The sequence below is a fragment of the Mustelus asterias genome, chromosome 7 (assembly GCF_964213995.1).
Source record: "Mustelus asterias chromosome 7, sMusAst1.hap1.1, whole genome shotgun sequence".
In the NCBI taxonomy this organism is placed as follows: domain Eukaryota; kingdom Metazoa; phylum Chordata; class Chondrichthyes; order Carcharhiniformes; family Triakidae; genus Mustelus; species Mustelus asterias.
In genome coordinates this window covers 137,580,569-137,604,594 of record NC_135807.1, presented here as the reverse complement: position 1 = coordinate 137,604,594, position 24,026 = coordinate 137,580,569, and the positions used below count along the sequence as shown (strand labels likewise).

Sequence of the window (24,026 nt, the reverse complement as noted above, 5' to 3'; positions counted from 1 at the left end):
AGATATATCAGGAAGACAAACCAATCCCACAGGAACACATGGCAATTCAACCCCACAAACCTGTTCTACCATTCAACAAAATCATGGCTGATCTGTATCTTAACTCCATCCACCTACACTGGGTCCATATCCTTTTATACATTTGCGTAGCAAAAATATATTGATTTCATATTTAAAATTATTAACTCACTCGCATCTACTGCTTGTGTATGAAGAAGGGTTTCCTAACTTCTCTCTGAATGGCTTGGTTCCGATTTGAAGGCTATGTCCCTTTGTTTTAGTCTCCCCTTACCAGCAGAAAAAGTTTCCATCCACCGGGTAAACTCTTTTCTAAATCCTAAAAGCCTTGATTGAATTACTTCTTAACCTACTGCGTTCCAAGGAATATAAACTTAGTTTATATGATCGCTCTTCATAATCTAACCTTTGGAACCCTGCTAACGTTCTGATAAATCTGCACTGCGCTCCTAGCAAGGTCAACATGTACTTCCTAGATACAGTGTTCAGATGTGGTCCAACCAGGGCTTTGTACAGCTGCAGCAAAACATCCTCCTAGCTCTCTAGTTATAAAAGCTAATCTTCCATTAGCCTTTTTGATTATTTTTTTGCGGCTGACCATATTTTAGTAACTTATTGACATGGACCACTAAATCTCTTTGTCTGCTGGATGTCTGCTGTTTCTGGCTTACCTCCTTATGTAAATATCACTTTGATCTATCTCTTTTGCATTCACAATGGATAACCTCACACTTAACTGCATTGAAATCCATCTTACTCAAACGATCAATGTCTCTTTGTAAATTGACACTTCTATTTACTTGTCAACAAATCTTGTATCATCAGCAAACTTGGATATATGATTCCCTTTATGGTTTCCAAGTCATCAATAAATATAGAGAATACGGGCAGCATGGTGGCACAATGATTAGCACTGCTGCCTCCCTGCGCCAACAACCCAGTTTCAATTCCGGCCCTGGGTGACTCTGTGCGGAGTTTGCACGTTCTCCCCATGTCTGCGTGGGTTTCCTCCGGGTGCTCCGGTTTCCCTCCACATTCCAAAGATGTGCAGCTTAGGTGGATTGGTCATGCTAAATTGACTCTCAGTGTTCAAAGATGTGAGGATTTGATGTATTGGCTCGGTGGGCCGAATGGCTCCTTCTGCACTGTAGAAATAAATGGACCTCTGTTACTTTAGTTACTTCCTCAAAAAATTCAGTTGGGTTCATTTGTCATGACCTGCCCTTTACATATCCTTTTTAGCTCTTCCTAATGAGTGCTAATTTCTCTAAGTGCTTAGCCATTTTGTCCTTAATTATGGGTTCCAATAACTTTCCACATCAGCTGTTAGACTAACAGGTCTATAATTTGCTGTTTTACTCTCCCTTACTTTTTGTAACTAGTGGAGTTACATTTGCGAATATCCATTTTAAAGGACACTCCTGAACTGAGAGAGCTTTGAAAAATTGCGGCAAAAGAATCTGCAATTTCCCCTCCTATTTCCTTTAAAAGCCTGGGATGGAAACCATCAAACAATGGGGATTTGGCAGTCTTCACATGGAACATAGAACAGTACAGCACAGAACAGGCCCTTCGGCCCACGATGTTGTGCCGAGCTTTATCTGAAACCAAGATCAAGCTATCCCACTCCCTATCATCCTGGTGTGCTCCATGTGCCTATCCAATAACTGCTTAAATGTTCCTAAAGTGTCTGACTCCACTATCACTGCAGGCAGTCCATTCCACACCCCAACCACTCTCTGCGTAAAGAACCTACCTCTGATATCCTTCCTATATCTCCCACCACAAACCCTATAGTTATGCCCCCTTGTAATAGCTCCATCCACCCGAGGAAATAATCTTTGAACATTCACTTTATCTATCCCCTTCATCATTTTATAAACCTCTATTAAGTCTCCCCTCAGCCTCCTCCGCTCCAGAGAGAACAGCCCTAGCTCCCTCAACCTTTCCTCATAAGACCTACCCTCCAAACCAGGCAGCATCCTGGTAAATCTCCTCTGCACTCTTTCCAGCGCTTCCACACCCTTCTTATAGTGAGGTGACCAGAACTGCACACAATATTCCAAATGTGGTCTCACCAAGGTCCTGTACAGTTGCAGCATAACCCCACGGCTCTTAAACTCCAACCCCCTGTTAATAAAAGCTAACACACTATAGGCCTTCTTCACAGCTCTATCCACTTGAGTGGCAACCTTTAGAGATCTGTGGATATGGACCCCAAGATCTCTCTGTTCCTCCACAGTCTTCAGAACCCTACCTTTGACCCTGTAATCCACATTTAAATTAGTCCTGCCAAAATGAATCACTTCACATTTATCAGGGTTAAACTCCATTTGCCATTTTTCAGCCCAGCTTTGCATCCTATCTATGTCTCTTTGCAGCCTACAACAACCCTCCACCTCATCCACTACTCCACCAATCTTGGTGTCATCAGCAAATTTACTGATCCACCCTTCAGCCCCCTCCTCTAAGTCATTAATAAAAATCACAAAGAGCAGAGGACCAAGCACTGATCCCTGTGGCACTCCGCTAGCAACCTGCCTCCAATCCGAAAATTTTCCATCCACCACCACCCTCTGTCTTCGATCAGATAGCCAGTTACCTATCCAATCGGCCAACTTTCCCTCTACCCCTCACCTCCACACTTTCATCATAAGCCAACCATGGGGGACCTTATCAAACGCCTTACTAAAATCCATCTATATGACATCAACTGCCCTACCTTCATCAACAGCCCTACCTTCATCAACACACTTAGTTACCTCCTCAAAAAATTCAATCAAATTTGTGAGGCACGACTTGCCCTTCACGAATCCGTGCTGACTATCCCGGATTAATCCGCATCTTTCTAAATGGTCGTAAATCCCATCCCTAAGGACCTTTTCCATCAACTTACCAACCACCGAAGTAAGACTAACCGGTCTATAATTACCAGGGTCATTTCTATTCCCTTTCTTAAACAGAGGAACAATATTCGCCATTCTCTAGTCCTCTGGCACCATCCCCGTGGACAGCGAGGACCCAAAGATCAAAGCCAAAGGCTCTGCAATCTCATCCCTTGCCTCCCAAAGAATCCTAGGATATATTTCATCAGGCCCAGGGGACTTATCAACCTTCAGTTTATTCAAAACTGCCAGGACATCCTCCCTCCGAACATCTATTTCCTCCAGCCTATTAGCCTGTAACACCTCCTCTTCCTCAAAAACATGGCCCCTCTCCTTGGTGAACACTGAAGAAAAGTATTCATTCATCACCTCGCCTATCTCTACTGACTCCATACACAAGTTCCCACTACTGTCCTTGACCGGCCCTAACCTCACCCTGGTCATTCTTTTATTCCTCACATAAGAGTAAAAAGCCTTGGGGTTTTCCTTGATCCGACCCGCCAAGGACTTCTCATGTCCCCTCCTAGCTCTCCTAAGCCCCTTTTTCAGCTCGTTCCTTGCAAACTTGTAACCCTCAATCGAGCCATCTGAACCTTGTTTCCTCATCCCTACATGAGCTTCCCTCTTCCTTTTCACAAGACATTCCACCTCTTTCGTGAACCATGGTTCCCTCACTCGGCCATTTCCTCCCTGCCTGACAGGGACATACCTATCAAGGACACCCAGTATTTGTTCCTTGAAAAAGTTCCACTTTTCATTAGTGCCTTTTCCTGACAGTTTCTGTTCCCAACTTATGCCCCCTAATTCTTGCCTAATCGCATCATAATTACCTCTCCCCCAATTGTAAACTTTGCCCTGCCGTACGGCCCTATCCCTCTCCATTGCAATAACAAAAGACACCGAATTGTGGTCACTATCTCCAAAGTGCTCTCCCACAACTAAATCTAAGACTTGGCCCGGTTCATTTCCCAGTACCAAATCCAATGTGGCCTCACCTCTTGTCGGCCTATCCACATATTGTGTCAGGAAACCCTCCTGCACACACTGCACAAAAACTGCCGCATCCGAACTATTTGACCTACAAAGGTTCCAATCAATATTTGGAAAGTTAAAGTCCCCCATGACAACTACCCTGTGACCCCCACACATATCCATAATCTGCTTAGCAATTTCTTCCTCCACATCTCTATTGCTCATTGTTCCACTGGAGCAAGCAGAGAGGGAGTGATTGGAGGCAGGAGTGCTGGTGAGAGATTGATTGAATTATTTATTTATTTAATAAAGTTTTTTAAGCGCGCCAAGTATAAAAGGTAGACTGCAGTATACAGCGGGCAGTGTCGGGAGCGGGCTGTGGAGTGTGTGGGAAGCAGAGTGTGAGCTATAAGGGCTTTGGCTCACAGGGCTTAGGCAGAAAGGGTGAGCAGGGGTGAGTTTAATTCATTTTTGCTGTTTCTACCTGGTACTGGCAAGGTATCTAGAGGGGATGGGTGTGCAGGCAGTGCTATGTTCCTCTTGCACTATGTTTGAGGTGAGGGATGACGTCAGTGTCCCTGCTGATTACATCTGTGGGAAGTGCACCCATCTGCAGCTCCTCCAAAACCGTGTTCGGGAACTGGAGCTGGAGTTGGATGAACTTAGGATCATTAGGGACACAGAGGTGGCCATAGACAGAAGCTTTAGGGATACAGTTACTCCGAGGAATGAAAACAGACGGGTGACGGTGAGAGGGGCTGGGAGGAAGCAGTCCGTGCAGGGATCCCCTCTGGTCGTCCCCCTTAGCAACAAGTATTCCGCTTTGGATGCGGTTGAGGGGGACGACATACCAGTGGTGAGCTGCAGTGAGAGGATCTCCAGCACTGTGTCCATCTCTGTGGCTCGGGAGGGTAAGGGGGAGAGCGGGAGGGCAATAGTTATTGGGGACTCGTTAGTTAGAGGGATAGATAGGAGGTTCTGTGGCAGCAAAAGAGACTCACGGATGGTATGTTGCCTACCGGATGCCAAGGTCCGTGACGTCTCGGACCGTGTCCTCCAGATTCTTAAGGGGGAGGGGAAACAGTCACAAGTCGTGGTACACATTGGTACCAACGACATAGGTAAGAGAAGGGACGGGGATTTAAAACAGGAATTTCGGGAGCTGGGCTGGAAGCTGAGAGCCAAGACAAAACATGTGGTCATTTCTGGTACGTTGCCGGTGCCACGTGATAGCGAGTTGAGGAACAGGGAGAGAGTGCAGTTAAACATGTGGTTGCAGGGATGGTGTAGGAGGGAGGGTTTCAGATACGTGGATAATTGGAACACATTCTGGGGAAGGTGGGACCTGTACAAACAGGACGGGGTGCACCTGAACCAGAGGGGCACCAATATCCTGGGAGGGAAATTTGACACGGCTCTTCAGGGGGGTTTAAACTAATTTGTCAGGGGAGTGGGAAAAGGAGTTGTAGTCCAGAAGTCAGTGTTGAGGGTGGTGAGGTATTGGGAAAGGTATCAGGGTCAAGGGTGGGTACCGGTAGACAGGAAGGTGGGTTGAAGTGTGACTACTTCAATGCAAGGAGCATCCGGAACAAGGTAGATGAACTTGGGGCGTGGATTGGTACTTGGGACTACGATGTTGTGGCCATTACGGAGACGTGGGTAGAACAAGGACAGGAATGGTTGTTGGACGTTCCGGGGTATAGATGTTTCAGTAAGTGTAGGGAAGCTGGTAAAAGAGGTGGAGGAGTGGCATTGTTAATCAAGGATGGTCTAACGGCTGTGGAAAGGCACTTCGAGGGAGATTTGCGCACTGAGGTAATATGGGCTGAGGTTAGAAATAGGAAAGGAGCGGTCACGTTGTTAGGAGTTTACTATAGGCCCCCAAATAGGAATAGTCTTTAGCACCAGTGTTTTTTTCTAATAGTGTGTTCTTACTGTTTACTACTTACGTTAATTTTAGTGAGTTCCAATCCTTGATTTGTTATTAGTTTTCCTTCCTGGAATGCCGAGTATATTATCCACTTCCTCTGTTTGTAAGATATGGCACATGGTCATCATTCAACAAGTCTGCCATTTCTTTATTTCCATTTGCAGCATTACCCACTAGAGGGCCCACATTATCTTTGACTGCCCTTCCTCTTCTAATACAATTGTGAAAGTATCTTGATGGTCCTCGCAAGTTTATTTTCATATCCCCTTTTTGTAGCTCTTACTATCGCTTTTGTCTCCCTTTGCTGCTCTTTCTGTCTCTTCAAGTCGCCAGGATCTACACTATTTGCATTTTGGTACACTCTTTCCTTTAGTTTGATGATATCTCTTACCTCTTTTGTCAACCATGGCTATTTCATTTGGTAAGTAAAATCATTCCTCTTAGGGGTTTTTTGCTTGTTCTGTATGAAACTATTTTTTTCCCAAAAATATACTTTATTCATAAAATATCTGACAGAAGTCCAAAGATGTGCAGGCTAGGTGGATTGGCTATGCTATATTGCCCATTAGTGTCCAAAGATGTGCAAATTAGATGAATTGGCCATGTTAAATTACCCCTTAGTGTCCAAAGATGTGCAGGTTAGGTGAATTGGCCATGCTAATTTGCCCCTTAGTGTCCAAAGATGTGTATGTTTGGTGGATTGGCCATGCTAAATTGCCCCAAGGTTAGGTGGATTAATTATGATGGATATGCTGGGTTGCGGGGATGGGTCAGAGGGGTGGGCGCTCTTCGAAGGGTCTGTGCAGTCTTGATGGACCAAACAGCCTCATTTTGCACTGTAGGGTTTCTATGATTCTAAGTATTACAAAACATTTCAAATTGTCATAACAAGAAGGTGCGGTGATATTCACATTCTCTACAACGATCAAGATGCACTCTGAGGTCAGCCAATGTGCACCAAGGGGCTGGTAACCATGTGAAAGCCCTCGGACTGTCAGCTTAATGCTGACTAAATAGTAAATGTAACTGTGTTGAAGCACCTCAGTGTACAACATGACTGATGTATATAATTTGAACAGCATTGTACTCTCTGTAACAAAAATATCAGAATGTTTGTAATGTGCTCGTTACTATATTGAAGCACCTGTATGAAGCTAAATACATCTTGTGATCATCTACTGTATTTTTACCCAATGTAAAAAGGATAATAACTGATTTTAGCTAGGAATGTGTTACTTTGCAGAGTTAATGGACCTTTTGTTTATTTATGTTTTCCTGGGATTTTAGACGAGGTATGCAGAGTCGTGAGTTTCAATCAGGTTGATTGACAGGGACAGAGTTAAGTGGTTAATGGGAGGAGCTAAGTTTACAGGAAAAAACAGTTTCATTTTCATTTTTAAAAATCAAGAGCAGTTGTTGCCTAGGGCCACTAGAAGAAAGAAGGATCTCTCTGTCTTTCTCTCCAGAGGCTTTCTAAAAGCTCCAGGACTGTTAACCTTAATCACAAGCCAACTATGCCTGTGTTTTGCTCACTAATTTTAAAGAGGGATTTAAGTCTATAAGAGAAATATTGCTTGATTGGAACTGATAGTGATAGGTTAGCAGCTAAGATTTGTATGTTGTCATGTTTAAGTATTGTTTGATCGTTAAAAGTTAAGCTAATTCATTTGTTATAATTAAGCTGCATTGTTAAATAATGTTTGTTTGATAAAAGCTCCCTAGCTTGTCAGTAGATTTGCACCCGGAATGAATCATCTTATCCTCACACTAATGCCAAAATTGTTGGGATCTAGTCTGTCTTCATAATATACCTTGGGGTTTCTAATCTGGTACCCTAACACCAATAATCATTTGGATCAGTTTGTAACAAGCAGTTTTTGTTTCATCCTGCTAAAGATAGCCTTAACAAAATCTGGAATCTTGGTAACATTCCCCTCCTGTAACTTAAAAATTAAATTCAACCATACTATGATCACTGTTAGATAAATGTTCCCTCACTGTTAGATTATTAATTAATTCTGTTTCTTTCTTCATGCAGTGGGCTGAGGGCTGCTATTCATGGTTTATGCTGTGATATCATTATGGGGAAGGCCCCAAGAACCACCTCTGCTGGTACAGGGATCGAACCTGCACTGTTGGTATTATTCTGTACTACACTATAGCCATAGAGTCCCTACAGTGCAGAAGGAGGCCATTTGGCCCATCGAGTCTGCACCAACAACAATCCACACAGGCCCTATCCTATCCCCGTAACTCCATGTATTTACCCTGCTAACTCACCTGACACTAAAGAGCAATTTAGCATGGCCAATCAACCTAACCCATATATCTTTGGACTGTGGGAGGGAACTGGAGCACCCGGAGGAAACCCACGCAAACACGGGGAGAATGCGCAAACTCCACACAGTCACCCAGGGTCGGATTTGAACCCGGGTCCCTGGAGCTGTGAGGCAGCAGTGCTAACCACTGTGCCACCGTGCCACCCCAGGGCTAACCACTGTGCCACCATGCCACCCCAGTGCTAACCACTGTGCCACCATGCCGCAGCAGGGCTAACCACTGTGCCATCTAGCCAACTCAGCTAACCAGCCCCTTCTGGTTCATTACTCATTACTGAATCCAGTATGTCCCGCCCTCTTGTTGGTTCTAGAACATATTGCACCAGAAAATTAACACGATTGCACTCAAAAATGTTCATTACCTTCCTGATTGAGCCATTCTGCTCTTCCCAATCTAAATGTGACTAAAAGTTTCCCATGGAAACAACTTTGCTTTTTCTACAAGCCTCTAGTATGGGGGAACAAACAGTTTGAACCATAATTCTTATTTCCCAGTTTTTACTGTTTTTATGTTTACGCAATCTCAGATTATGTAATCACAGAATTAGTACATCCAGCCACTTCATTGCTGCTACTGAGAGACATGTAGATAACCTCCGTTACAGGTGTCAGTTCTTCCTATTCCTCAATTCAAACCATATAGTCTGTACAGATTGCTTATCCTTACCTATATCTTCTCTTATTAATATCATAATAAGATCTTTCATCAATAAAGCTACCCCTCCTCTCCACAGACAATGGGATATTCGAGCCTGTCAGAGACACCAATGACTCTGCAATAGGGACGGCCTGGTGGTACAGTGGCACTGCTGCCTCATAGTGCCAGGGATCCGGGTTCGATTCCTGGTTCGGGTCACTGTGTGGAGTTTACACGTTCTCCCCTTGTCTGTGTGGGTTTCCTCTGGGTGTTCCGATTTCCTCCCAGAGTCCGAAAGACGTGCTGGTTAGATTGATTGGCCATGCTAAATTCTCCCTCAGTGTACCCAAACAGGTGCCAGAGTGTGGCAACTAGGGGAATTTCACAGTAACTTCATTGTGGCATTAATGTAAGCCTTACTTGTGACTAATGAATAAATAAACTTTATAATAAAGATAAAGCTTTGTTATTTTAAAATATTGCCAATTCTAAAAACACTGAGATCATCAGTTCTGATTATGTGGGAAAGCTTCACCCCTCTGTGTTTTTACTTGAAGATATTCACAGTTGTTATTATTGACACACTGATAAACTTGACCTTTCTACTGTTGCTAAAATGTTGCACTGCCTGATGCGCGATTAAATCACTCGGGAGGCTAGATAGTACCCGGGAAATAAAGGCTTTTATTACTAACAAGAATGGAGCACACTATATACAATACAATCCCAGACTAAAGGGTCACCAGGCAGTGCAGTGACCTTTATACTTCCCCAGGTAGGCGGAGCCAACTGGAGTGTACCACAGAACAATATCAACAGGTAGAACAGCCCAACCCTAACCCCAACAGTGACAACAGTAACATATCTACAAATACCCATAGTGCTGACCATCCATGGCTCAGCACTCATAGTGGTAACCAACTATGGTTCACCACACTGCCCAAGGCTTTCCAGTCATCAAGTCCAATTTATGCTTGATTATTTGCATTGATTCTCTAGCTAGGCATGTATCCTGGACAGCAAGCGAGGTGTGTCCATTGCTTGGAAACTGAGTAATTTTCAAGCAAATAGGACAGATATGATTTGACATCGACATAAGGGGTTGGGGGAGGAGAATGAAAATTAGGACTGCAAAATGAAAATGTAAAAAGGTACATTGAAGGAGAATTTAGCATGGCCAATGCACCTAATCAGCACGTCTTTCGGACTGTGTGGGGAAACTGGAGCACCCGGAGGAAACCCACGCAGACACAAGGAGAATGTGCAATCTCCGCACAGTCACCCAAACCAGGAATCAAACCCAGGTCCCGGGCACTGTGAGGCAGCAGTGCTAACCACCGTGCCGCCCATAGTGTCCAAAGATGTGCAGATTAGGGGGATTAGGGATTACAGGGATGGAAGTAAGATGCTGAGTTGATGCAGATTCAATCGGCTGAATGGTCTCCTTCTGCACCGGAGGCATTTTGTGATTCTCATGCATTGGAGGCTTTGATGAGTCATGGCTCCAAAGGTACAGATATAAATGGAGATGCTGAAATGGCGTACTGATAGAATTGGTGCATTAGCAACTGGAACACGTTTTAAAATCTATATATCCAACTTAATCCAATCAAAGTCCAATTCAGAGTCTCAGCAAGTGAGACATTCCCGATCCAAGCTGCCAAGACAGGCCTCTCACCTCCTATCTTGGGCTTGATCTACATGATCCAAGCTGATAGGAGCAGGCAGTGCACCTTCTCCAAGGCTTGATCTCATTTGCATCTTAGCCAAAAGACCTAGATGTCGCTTTAAAAAATTGCTGCAAATGGAGCCTCAGTGTATAACCTCATGACTTCATTCAAGTGCAGCATGTGGATACTACACTTGATCTTAGCGAAAACATATGGGGTGTGAACAGGCGCATGCCAAACCTTGCCACTTTTGATGTCCCAGTTACTGATTTAAAGGCTGCGCTCGTGTGACAGACTTGTGTATTTATCATGTTATTTTAAATGCACACGACACTGGCTGGAATTGGTTGGGTAAAAACTGAGTGTGACAGTCAAGGGATCATTTACTTGGGTGGATGGTTACTGAAAAAATAAAAAGTATTCCTTTAAAAAAAACCACATGGTGCAGCCATTGAAGCTGCAACAAACGGAGTCTGCGCACTGGCCGCAGCGAGCGGAGTCTGCGCACTGGTCGCAACAAGCGGAGTCTGCGCACTGGCCGCAGCGAGCGGAGTCTGCGCACTGGTTGTCTGCTTGCCACGGCAACCCCGGGGCGGGGCTATGACGCTCGGAGGGGGCGGGGCCGGAATTGAATGATTGACAGCGGGTCCGGATACCCCGCCCACATTCTCCCGGGCAGGCGGTGGCTGAGGGCACGGAGGGCGGCCGGGAGCCGGTGAGTCAGTGAGGCGGGATGTGGAGAAGGGCTGGGCGGCTTGAGGCCCGGGCTAGAGGCCTGCAGTTCCCCGGGGAACCCCGCTGGGAATGCCAGCCCAGCCCGGGGAGACACTGCAGCAAGGGCCTGCTGGCTGGACAGGGCAGTGGGATGGAGTAGCCTGGGCTGGGGAATGATGGCCCAAGGCACCAGTGTTGTCAGGTGATGGTGTGGGGTCTGTCATCTCAAACACCAGAGTATTCCAAAACCCAGAGGATAACTTGGAACACCCCTTCTTAGTGGTTCATAATAATGTGAGAAAGGATCTACAAACCAGTGAGCAACATCACAGCCTTGTAATCAATTAGTAAAGAATGTTTATTAACTTAAAAGAAAACACACAGTCGTTAGCACTTACTATGCCAACAATTTTTGTGTCACCAGCAAACTTGGATATAAAGCTCCCTATTATGATTTGATCTGATTTTGATTTGATCTGATTTTGATTTGATTTGATTTTGATTTGATTTATTATTGTCACATGTATTAACATACAGTGAAAAGTATTGTTTCTTGCGCGCTATCCAGACAAAGCATACCGTTCATAGAGAAGGAAAGGAGAGAGTGCAGAATGTAGTGTTACAGTCATACCGAGGGTGCAGAGAAAGATCAACTTAATGCGAGGTAGGTCCATTCAAAAGTCTGACAGCAGCAGGGAAGAAGCTGTTCTTGAGTCGCTTGGTACTCAGTCGCTCAGACTTTCGCATCTTTTTCCCGACGGAGGAAAGTGGAAGAGAGAATGTCCGGTTTCCAAGCCATCAATAAATATAGTAAATACGGATAGCAATGGTTACGGTAACAGTACGGTAGCACAGTGGTTAGCACTGCTGCTTCACAGCTCCAGGGACCTGGGTTCGATTCCCGGCTTGGGTCACTGTCTGTGTGGAGTTTGCACATTCTCCTCGTGTCTGTGTGGGTTTCCTCCGGGTGCTCCGGTTTCCTCCCACAGTCCAAAGATGTGCAGGTTAGGTTGATTGGCCATGCTAAAAAATTGCCCTTAGTGTCCTGGGATGCGTAGGTTAGATGGATTGGTGGGTAAAAATATGTAGGGATATGGGGGTAGGGCCTGGGTGGGATTGTGGTCGGTGCAGATTCGATGGGCCGAATGGCCTCTTTCTGTGCTGTAGGGTTTCTAAGATTTCTAAGCACGGTAGGCACAGTGGTTAGCACTGCTGCATCGCAGCGCCAGGAACCCCAGTTTCAATTCTGGCCTTGGGTGACTGACTGTGCAGAGTCTGCACATTTACCCTGTGTTGGCGTGAGTTTCCTCCGGGTACTCTGGTTTCCTCCCATAGTCCAAAGATATGCAGGTTAGTTGGAATGGCCATGGTAAATGTGCAGGGCTATGGGGAAGGGAGTGGGTAAGATGCTCTTTCAGAGAATCAGTGCAGAGTTAATGGGCCGAATGACGACCTTCTGCACTTTAGGCATTCTATGGTACCATACATGACAACAGCACAGTTAATTCTGAGCTCTGATGTAGACTTGAAACCTTGGCTCTGGTTTCTCTCCACGCATGAATCATAGAATCCCTACAGTGCAGAAGGAGACCATTTGACCCATTGAGCCTGCACCGACGATAATCCCACCCAGGCCCTATCCTCGTAACTCCATGTATTTACTCTATTAGTTCCCCTGATACTAATGGACAATTTAGCATAGCCAGTGCACCTAATCGGCACATCTTTGGACTGTGGGAGGAAACTGGAGCACACAGAGGGAACCCCACACAGACACAGGGAGAATGTGCAAACTCTGCACAGACAGTGACCCAAGGCTGGAATTGAACCTGGGTCCGTGGTGCCGTGTGGTAGCAGTGCTAGCCACTGTGCTGCCCAATGCTGTCAGACCTGCTGAGATTTTCCAACATTTTCTGTTTGTTTTTCAGATTCCAGCATCTGCAGTAATTTATTTTATTTCACTTAACTAGAATAATGACTGTACCCAGTACCTCATGAAGTTAACCCTTATTCCCAAATACCTATCATAGAATCATAGAAACCCTACAGTGCAGAAGGAGGCCATTCGGCCCATCGAGTCTGCACCGACCACAATCCCACCCAGGCCCTACCCCCACATATTTTACCCGTTAATTCCTCTAACCTACGTATCCCAGGACTCTAAGGGGCAATTTTTTTAACCTGGCCAATCAACCTAACCCGCACATCTTTGGACTGTGGGAGGAAACCGGAGCACCCGGAGGAAACCCACGCAGACACGAGGAGAATGTGCAAACTCCACACAGACAGTGACCCGAGCCGGGAATCGAACCCGGGACCCTGGCGCTGTGAAGCAGCAGTGCTAACCACTGAACTCTGAGAAATGCCCCTTTTCCCAAACAACATCCTACACCATATACCTCTGAGCTAAATCCAGCCTGGGGTTACCATCTGCAGGTTATTTTCCATGTTTGGGAACATCTCATTCCCACAGAACTCTTCATTTTGCCCCTTCCCTGACTTCTCCTCTGCGAGAGGTCATTGAATTGAAAGGCTAACTCTGTTTCTCCCTCCTCAGATGCTGCCAGATATTCCCAACATTTTATGTTCTTGTTTCGCTTCAGTTCATTCAAAGGTCTGGTGCCTGCATCCTATCCTGTACTCCTAGACTAAAATCTTATCTGTCCAACACTGATAGTTCCCAGTCCCCCAACAACTCCAATTTGAAACTCTTGGCTTTGTGCATGAATCCCTTTGAGATTTTGCCTCTTCCTAACTCTGAAACCGAATGCATTCACACAAAATCTCAATCACTCTGGCTTCTGGTGTTCACAAGTTGGCTGCTGCATTTTCTACAACAATGTCTACACTTGTAAAATGGACTGTGAAGTGATTTGGGGTGAACTGAGGCTATGAAAGTGCTATATCAATGCAAATCTTTTGTTTTGATTTGTCTGTCTTGTGGATTCAATATTTCCTGGTTCAGTTTTAATTTCAGAATCATAATTTGTTGACATTTTAAATTAATGTTTCATTAATGTGCATGCAATACGTAATTTCCACACAAGTTATTTTCTAAGATTTGTAAACAAATATCACATAGAAGTTGTTTATTTTTGTTTGGCGAGTATATGAGTGGAACGATGCCAGGTGATTGGAGTTAAGAGACAGGTAAACCATGATTTAACTCAGTGGTTCCCAAACTTTTTTCCCTGGGCCGCACTTTCGGAATAAAAATTTGCTCGCGCCACACCGAATTTTTTTATTGATAAGAAATACATTCAAAAGCAAAACAAAACAACTCCTAGCAGTGCTTGATTCATAACATAGAACACAACTACTTTATAATATGATCATGGGACATCCAGAAAGTATAAAACAATGCAGCTACATAAAAACATGATTCATTCCCAAAATATACTCATAGACGAGCTTCTTACATATGTAACCTTAAGTAAATATACAAACTCAATGAGAGGTGTGAGCTCGTTTTTGTCGGGTAATCTCATTTATATTTAGGTCTAATTTGAGACAAACTCTCATCTCCTCATCAACACAAAGAAGCTTTTCTTTTTTCTGGTCTTTGATATTCGTCAGAGCTGAAAATCCCTGTTCACAACAATATGTCACGGAGAACTGTAGAAGAATAGCTAATGCTCTTGAAGAGATGCGTGGAAACTGTTTCTGGTTGTATATCCAAAAAGAGTCCAGTGGCATGCTCCTGTGTTTCATTTTCAAGGTGCGATCATTCGAAATGCAGGCCATTTCCTCCTCCTCATCCAATGTCAGACCTGAACAGCTGGAATTCGCAAAGGGGTCTCTAACGCAGTCGAATTTTTCTGTAGACAACAATGGGAAGTAATTATCAATATTTTCTACCCGTGTTGCAAGATGTTCCTGTATGAGGCCGTACAATTCATTGCTCGTTTTAAAACTTTTTACCAGTGGGAACATTTCGAGGTTATGTTGCATCGCTCTTCCGAGCCAGAGCTGAAGCTTTTTTTTGAATGCATTAGTTTGTCTGTAGTTGTGAGGATATTGTCATCGCGGCCTTGCATACTGGCATTGAGCACATTCAACCGGGAAAAGATATTGGCCAAATATGCCAGCTTTGCACACCAGTCATTGTCATCCAGTTGGTGGTACAAAGGGTTCCCTTCTTGTTCCAAATATTCTCTTAATTCGTTCTTCAGTTCCAACACCCGATTTAAAACTTTTCCGCGGGACACCCAGCGAACCTCCGAGTTCAGAATTAGGCATTGATGCTTTGATTCCACGTCTTTGCAGAGTTGAGCAAATAACCGCGCCTTTAGTGGTTTTGCTTTGATGAAATTCACAATGCACACAGTCTGATCTAGAACCAACTTCAAATCAGCTACAAGGGTCTTGGTGATTAATGCCTCTCTGTGTAAAAAAAAGTGAGTTGATATTACATCTGGGTTTTTCTGTTTGATGAGTGCCGCCAAGCCTCTCTCATTCCCTATCATACATGGCGCTCCATCCGTACAAATTCCAATACAAGAATCCCATGAAATCTCAACTTTTTCCAAATACTCAGACAAGGTTTGGAAAATATCTTGTCCTCTGGTATGTTTTTCAAGTTCCTTGCAAAATAGAAACTGTGTGATTATTTCATCATTGTGAATGAATCGGATATAGGCAAGCAACTGTGCTTTTCCACTAATGTCGGTCGATTCACCAACTTCAATGGCAAATTTAGAATTCTTCATACGTTCGGAAACACGCTTCTCAATATTAGCTGACATATCAACTATTCTTCTGCGAATTGTATTATCAGACAAAGGAATTTCCATAACTTCTCACTCAGCATTATCACCAAACAAAGTTTTCGCAATCAAGCTGCAGGCAGGCTGAATCAATTTTTCAGCTATTGTATGTGGTTTTGTCTGTTGAGCAATCAATTCAGCCACTTGGTAAGATACAATCTGCATCTTATCTGAGACTGTCATTCGTTTTTCGAAATATGATCGTTGGCATTTCTGCTGTTTCAAAATGTTGAACATCCTTGTTTGCCAGATTTCCATGTTTCGACAACAGATGCCTTTTCATCTTAGGACCATATTGGAATTGGAAAGCTTCTCACCACAGATCAAACACATAGGCTGAGGTACGCTTTCATCTCCAGTCCATGTGAAACCGAGACCCAGATAGCTATCCATATATTGTCGACAAACTTTATTTTTTGGAGGGTTGCTTGGGCCTGCTACTGGTGTAGAATTAAACAACTCTTCTTCAGCACTCTGTTCGAACGGCGATTCTGGATCACAACCTGGACTCTGATCGTCCTCAGCATCACTTGATGCTCTTGCTCTCACTTTGGAAAAATATCTGTCCATGTTTAAATGTTTCTTTGTCCTTGAATCTTCCCGCCACACTTGCCATTCTCTCTCGCTGCACCGCACCCTTTAGGAACCATTGAAGAAAGTAAGGAGGTGTGGGATAGAGGGAAGTTTGGCCAATTGGATAGGTAACTGGCTATCTAACAGAAGACAGAGGGTGGTGGTGGATAGAAAATTTTCGGACTGGAAACCGGTTACCAGTGGAGTGCCACAGGGATCAGTGCTTGGTCCTCTGCTATTTGTAATTTTTATAAATGACTTGGAGGAGGGGGCTGAAGGGTGGATCAGTAAATTTGCTGATGACACCAAGATTGGGCGGCACGGTAGCACAGTGGTTAGCACTACTGCTTCACAGCTCCAGGGACCTGGGTTCGATTCCCGGCTTGGGTCACTGTCTGTGTGGAGTTTGCACATTCTCCTCGTGTCTGCGTGGGTTTCCTCCGGGTGCTCCGGTTTCCTCCCACAGTCCAAAGATGTGCGGGTTAGGTTGATTGGCCATGCTAAAATTGCCCTTTAGTGTCCTGGGATGTGTAGATTAGAGGGATTAGTGGGTAAAATATGTAGGGTTATGGGGGTAGGGCCTGGGTGGGATTGTGGTCGGTGCAGACTCGATGGGCCGAATGGCCTCTTTCTGTACTGTAGGGTTTCTATGAAGATTGGTGGAGTAGTGGATGAGGTGGAGAGCTGTTGTAGGCTGCAAAGAGATATAGATAGGATGCAGAGCTGGGCTGAAAAATGGCAAATGGAGTTTAACCCTGACAAATGCGAGGTGATTCATTTTGGTAGGACAAATTTAAATGTGGATTACAGGGTCAAAGGTAGGGTTCTGAAGAATGTGGAGGGACAGAGAGATCTTGGGGTTCATATCCACAGATCTCTGAAGGTTGCCACTCAAGTGGATAGAGCCGTGAAGAAGGCCTATAGTGTGTTGGTGTTCATTAACAGGGGGTTTGAGTTTAAGAGCCGTGGGGTTATGCTGCAACTGTACAGGACCTTGGTGAGACCACATTTGGAATATTGTGTGCAGTTCTGGTCACCTCACTACAAGAAGGATGTGGAGACACTGGAAAGAGTGCAAAGGAGATTTACCAGGATGCTGCCTGGTTTGGAGGGTAGGTCTTATGAGGAAAGGTTGAGGGAACTTGGGCTTTTCTCTTTGGAGCGGAGGAGGTTGAGAGGAGACTTGATAGAGGTTTATAAGATGATGAGGGGGTGTGGTGAACCATAGTTGGTTACCACTATGAGTGCTGAGCCATGGATGGTCAGCACTATGGGTATTTGTAGATATGTTACTGTTGTCACTGTTGGGGTTCGGGTTGGGCTGTTCTACCTGTTGATATTGTTCTGTGGTACACTCCAGTTGGCTCTGCCTACCTGGGGAAGTATAAAGGTCACTGCATTGCCTGGTGACCCTTTAGTCTGGGATTGTATTGTATATAGTGTGCTCCATTCTTGTTAGTAATAAAAGCCTTTATTTCCCGGGTACAATCTAGCCTCCCGAGTGATTTAATCGCGCATCAATTTTATTACTAACAAAATTTTGGTAAAACAAAACCATGGAGCAAATGTTGAAACCCGATCGGCTTACTTTAGATCCACGTGCGGCAGGAGCGTCGAACACTTTCGACCATTGGTTAAAGTGTTTTCAACACTACATCGATGCCTCAACAGCCATTCAAAATGACGCCGATAGACTGCGGGTCCTCCACGCGAGGGTAAGCGACACCGTATACTCATCAATCCGCAATGCCCAAGACTACAAAGGGGCCATCGAACTACTTAAGAAACGGTACAACAAACCGCCAAACGAGATCCATGCTCGACACCTTCGAGCCACTCGACGGCGGCAGCCCGGCGAAACGACAGGACAGTACCTGCGCGAACTTCAGCAGCTAGCCAGAGCCTGCAACTGCAAGCCAGTGTCGGCGACCCAGTATACGAGCGACTTGATCCGAGATGCGTTCGTGGCGGGAATCGGCTCATCGTATATTCGCCTTCGGCTGCTAGAGCAAGGTAACCTAGACCTCGCTAAGACAGTAGAATTGGCTGACACTATGGAAACGGCCTCCAGAAGTCTAGAAACGTACCCCACCGACCACGTGGGAACATCGTGGTAGTACAGCCACCGACTCAACTTTACTCAGCGGCTCCGAAAAACTGCGCGATTGTGTTTCCAACCTCGGACCTGACGACAGCGGCAGCTCCAGGAGGCCCGCGGTGTTACTTCTGTGGATTGGCGAAACACCCTCGGCAGCGATGTCCAGCTAGAACGGTATTGTGCTCCGCGTGTGGAAAGAAAGGGCATTATGCCAAAGTCTGCAGGACCAAACCACCCTCCAAGCATAGCAGCGCGGCGTGTGATTCTCCAGAGCCTGTCTCCTTGTCTCCAGCTTCTTCGAGGTCTTCCACCACGTGCGATTCCAGAGCGCCGCCATTCCTGACGACGGAGACGCAAGACACGTGCGACCTGCAGGGGCCGCCACTTTTAGCGCCACCGACCACGTGCGATCCATGGGCGCAGCCATTTTGGTCGGCACCGGCCGCAGACGACCAGCAGGGGTCATTATCATCAACCATCTCAGCTGCCTGCAGTTGCACCCAAGACCCAACGGTGGCGTCAATCATCCTGGACCAGGACGATGGACCTCGACAAGTCCATGATGGGCATAGAGGTAAATGGACGCCAAATTCATTGTTTGTTTGACAGCGGGAGCACGGAGAGCTTCATTCACCCTGACACCGTGAAATGGTGCAGTCTCCGAGTACGGACTGTCAGACAGACAATTTCGATGGCTTCGAGGTCCCGGTCTGTTACCGTGCTAGGGAGCTGCGTGGTCAACCTAACGGTGCGGGGCACAGTTTACGAGAACTTCAGGCTCCTCGTGTTCCCGCACCTTTGCGCTCCGATACTCCTGGGACTAGACTTTATGGTCCACCTGAGGAGTGTAACCCTGCAGTACGATGGGCCACTCCCTCCACTTTCAGTGGGAGAACAGCAGCCTCCAAATTGCCCAGCGCGCTCCACGTGTAGCCTCTCGACACTCAGAATCACCCCACCATCTTTATTCGAGAATCTCGTGCCAGGCTGCAAGCCCATCGCAACCAAGAGCAGGCGTTACAGCGCTGAGGATCGGATCTTTATTTGATCTGAAGTTCAGCGGCTCCTCAGGGAAGGGATCATTCAACCTAGCTCTAGTCCATGGAGAGCGCAAGTCGTGGTGGTTAAAACTGGAAACAAACCCCGGATGGTCATAGACTATAGTCAGACCATTAATAGATACACGCAGCTGGATGCGTATCCTCTCCCGCGCATATCTGACATGGTCAACCAGATTGCGCAGTACCGGGTGTTCTCCACCATTGACTTGAAGTCAGCCTACCATCAGCTCCCCATTCGCCCAGAGGACCGAAAATACACGGCCTTTGAGGCGGATGGTCGTCTTTACCACTTTTTAAGGGTTCCCTTTGGCATCACGAATGGGGTCTCGGTCTTCCAGCGTGCAATGGACCGAATGGTGGACCAGAACGGGATGCGGGCTACCTTCCCGTACCTGGATAACGTCACTATCTGCGGCCATGACCAGCAGGACCACGATGCCAACCTCCTTAGATGTTTACGCACTGCGTCTCGCCAGAATCTGACCAACAGGGAGAAGTGCGTATTTCGCAAGCGCCGACTAGCAATTCTCGGATATGTGGTGGAAAACGGGGTCCTTGGCTCTGATCCAGACCGTATGCGTCCGCTCCTTGAACTTCCCCTGCCCACTAGTATCAAAGCACTGAGAAGATGCTTAGGTTTCTTTTCATATTATGCACAGTGGGTTCCCAATTATGCGGACAAAGTCCGTCCGCTCATCAAGTCTACCTCCTTTCCCCTAGCAACAGAGGCTCGCATAGCCTTTGAAGGGATAAAAGCCAACATCGCGAAAGCCACGATGCACGCTGTTGATGAGTCCATCCCCTTTCAGGTGGAGAGTGATGCATCTGATTTCACCCTGGCCGCCACACTTCACCAGGCGGGCAGGCCCGTCGCCTTTTTCTCTCGCACCCTCCAAGGCCCCGAAATTCGACACTCTGCGTTGGAAAAAGAGGCCCAGGCCATTGTGGAGGCCATTTGGCATTGGCGCCATTACTTGGCGGGAAACCGATTCACCCTGCTCACGGACCAGCGGTCCGTTGCGTTCATGTTTAACAACACGTTACGGGGTAAGATCAAAAATGATAAAATCTTGAGGTGGAGAATCGAACTCTCCACCTACAACTATGATATCATGTACCGTCCAGGGAAGCTCAATGAGCCCTCAGACGCCCTGTCGCGTAGAACATGTGCAAGTGTGCAGGAGGATCGATTACAGGCCCTGCACAATGATCTCTGCCATCCGGGGATCACTCGGCTCTTCTATTTCGTAAAGGCCCGGAATCTACCCTACTCAGTGGATGATGTCAGGTCCATAACCCGAAGCTGCCAGGTATGTGCTGAATACAAACCGCACTTCTACCGACCTGACAGTGCACACCTCATTAAGGCCACTCGCCCTTTTGAAAGACTGAGTGTGGACTTCAAGGGCCCCCTTCCTTCGACAGATCGGAACGTGTACTTCCTCAATGTGATTGACGAGTACTCATGATTCCCTTTTGCCATTCCCTGTTCAGATACGACCGCTGCCACGGTTATCAAAGCATTACGGGATCTTTTCACCCTGTTCGGTTACCCCAGCTCTGTCCACAGTGATAGGGGCTCGTCATTTATGAGTGATGACTTGAGGCAATACCTGCTCTCAAAAGGGATTGCCTCAAGTAGAACTACAAGTTACAACCCTAGGGGTAACGGACAGGTTGAACGAGAAAATGCTACAGTCTGGAAGGCTGTCTTACTGGCGTTGAGGTCTAAAGGTCTTCCAGTCTCCCGTTGGCAAGAGGTACTCTCTGATGCGCTCCATTCCATCCGCTCACTCCTGTGTACGGCAACCAACGCTACTCACATGAGAGGATGTTTTCCTTTCCTAGGAAGTCTTCCTCTGGGACCTCATTACCGTCTTGGTTGATGTACTCAGGACCTGTCCTCCTGCGGTGGCATGTTAGGACCCGCAAGTCCGACCCTTTGGTTGAACAGGTCCATCTCCTCCACTTGGGGAAGTATAAAGGTCACTGCACTGCCTGGTGACCCTTTAGTCTGGGATTGTATTGTATATAGTGTGCTCCATTCTTGTTAGTAATAAAAGCCTTTATTTCCCGGGTACAATCTAGCCTCCCGAGTGATTTAATCGCGCATCGGGGGATAGATAGAGTGAACGTTCAAAGACTATTTCCTCGGGTGAATGGAGCGGTAACTAGGGGGCATAACTATAGGGTTCATGGTGGGAGATATAGGAAGGATGTCCGAGGTAGGTTCTTTACGCAGAGAGTGGTTGAGGTGTGGAATGGACTGCCTGCAGGGATTGTGGAGTCAGAAACTTTCGGAACATTTAAGAAGCTATTGGATAGGCACATGGAGTACTTCGGGATGATAGGGAGGAAATAGCTTGATCTGGGTTTCAGACAAAGCTCGGCACAACATCGTGGGCCGAAGGGCCTGTTCTGTGCCGTACTGTTCTATGTTTCTATGTTTCATTGATTGAACTGAAGGGCAGAATAGTCCTGAAGGACTGAATAGCTTTTTCTTGTTCCGTTGTTCCCCCTGAAAAGTTACAATGGCTTCTATTCTTTGAGCACAGCAGTAGACATTGCTGAATGAGAGGGATTCCCCTTTTTAAACCCTCAATTTTGACTGGCATTTCTTATAAAATAAGCACGATCGCACAGTGGTTAGCACTGCTGCTTCACAGCGCCAGGGGCCCGGGCTCAATTTCCAGCTTGAGTCACTGTCTGGGCAGAGTCTGCACATTCTCCCCGTGTCTGTGGGTTTTCTCCGGGTGCTCTGGTTTCCTCCCACAGTCCAAAAGACGTGCTGGTTAGGTGTATTGGTCATGCTAAATTCTCCCTCGGTGTACCCGAACAGGCACTGGAGTGTGGCGACTAGGGGATTTTCACAGTAACTTTATTGCAGTGTTAAAATGTAAGCCTACTTAGAATAGAATCCCTGCAGTGCAGAAGGAGGCCATTCAGCCCATCGACTCTGCACCGACCACAATCCCACCCAGGCCCTATCCCCATAACCCCATGTATTTACCCTGCTAATCCCCCTGACATTAAGGGGCAATTTATCATGGCCAATCAACCTAACCTGCCCATCTTTGTCTGTGGGGGGAAACCAGAGCATCCGGAGGAAACCCACGCAGACATGGGGAGAACGTGCAAACTCCACACGCACACTGACCCAAGCTGGGAATCGAACCCGGGTCCCTGGCGCTATGAGGCAGCAGTGCTAACCACTGTGCCACTGTACTTTTGACTGATAAATAAAATTAACTTTTTTTAATAAGTCAATCCTTTTTACACAGGGGTTTTGCCCCTCTTTCTCTTTACGGGGAATACAGTAGGTCTGCAGCCAGTTTGAGTTTCTAACAATCAGAGAGAGTGCTGGGTTTCACCAGTAAGGTGAGTGTGGTTTGTATTGAAAGGATAATTAGTTGCTTTAAAATTAATCTAATCTAACTGTTGTCTTGATCACTGCATCTTCTGAATGATAGAAAAACAGTGTGTGGGGTACATGTGAGATTACAAGTGAGGAGTTCTAATGTTACAGCTCCAGGCACACTAGATATTGAGGGTATATATAGCAGAGTAGGGGACAACTGGTTGTACGTACGGTAGTGATTGGTGATGCTGAACCTGAAAGACAGAATGGCTGGCCAGGCCATTTTAGAGGGCAGTTAGGAGTCAACCACATTTGACTGTGAATCTGAAATCACATATGGACCAGACCAGGGAAGGATGGCAGATTTCCTTCTTTTAGTAAATCAGATGAGTTTTTACAACAATTGTTGATCGCTGTGATGGCGGCCCATTACTGAGATTCAGCTTTTACTTTTGGATTAATTAATTGAATTTTAAATTCCACCAGCGGCCGTGGTGAGATTTGAACCCGCGTTCCTAGACCATTAGCCTGAGTGCCTGCATTACTAGTCCAGTGACATCACCACTATGCCACCCTGTTCATTTTCTGCCGTAGTGAGGGAGCGCTGCCCTGGCAGAGGTGCTGTCTTTTGGGTGAGACATTAAATGTCTGCCCTCTTAGATGGACACTTGCGATCCAACAGCTGGGGAGATTTCTTGTAGTACGTAATGGATTTAGCAGATTGGTTTTGACAGTTGGTATCGTGGTTCTTAGACAAGAGTGCTCCTGACATTGTGTTCTTGTTAACACAGCCTAACCTTTTTAATATCACTAATTACCTGTTTCAGAAAGTGCTGCAAGGATGAGAAGAAACAGCTCCGTTTCTGAGGATACTGAATTTACTTTTACACCACTAGTGATACTGGAACTCGCCAAAGAAACCCAGGCAGAGACAATAGAATGGCTTGTTCAAAAAATCAAAGGCAGAAAGCACTTGGGCGGTGAGTATGATGCACTTGTCTAACT

The 24,026-nt window shown here is 46.1% G+C and overlaps 1 protein-coding gene across 1 annotated transcript in view; it reads left to right on the top strand.

The window, feature by feature from the left end:
* The first annotated feature begins 11,060 nt into the window (after positions 1-11,060).
* ano10a (anoctamin 10a) overlaps positions 11,061-24,026 on the top strand; it is a 91,243-nt gene continuing 78,277 nt past the window's right edge. Inside the window, exons 1-2 of the mRNA XM_078216914.1 lie at positions 11,061-11,166; positions 23,849-24,001. Coding sequence (XP_078073040.1) covers positions 23,863-24,001 — 139 coding nt within the window. The 5' untranslated portion in view covers positions 11,061-11,166; positions 23,849-23,862. The remainder of the gene's footprint in view (positions 11,167-23,848; positions 24,002-24,026) is intronic.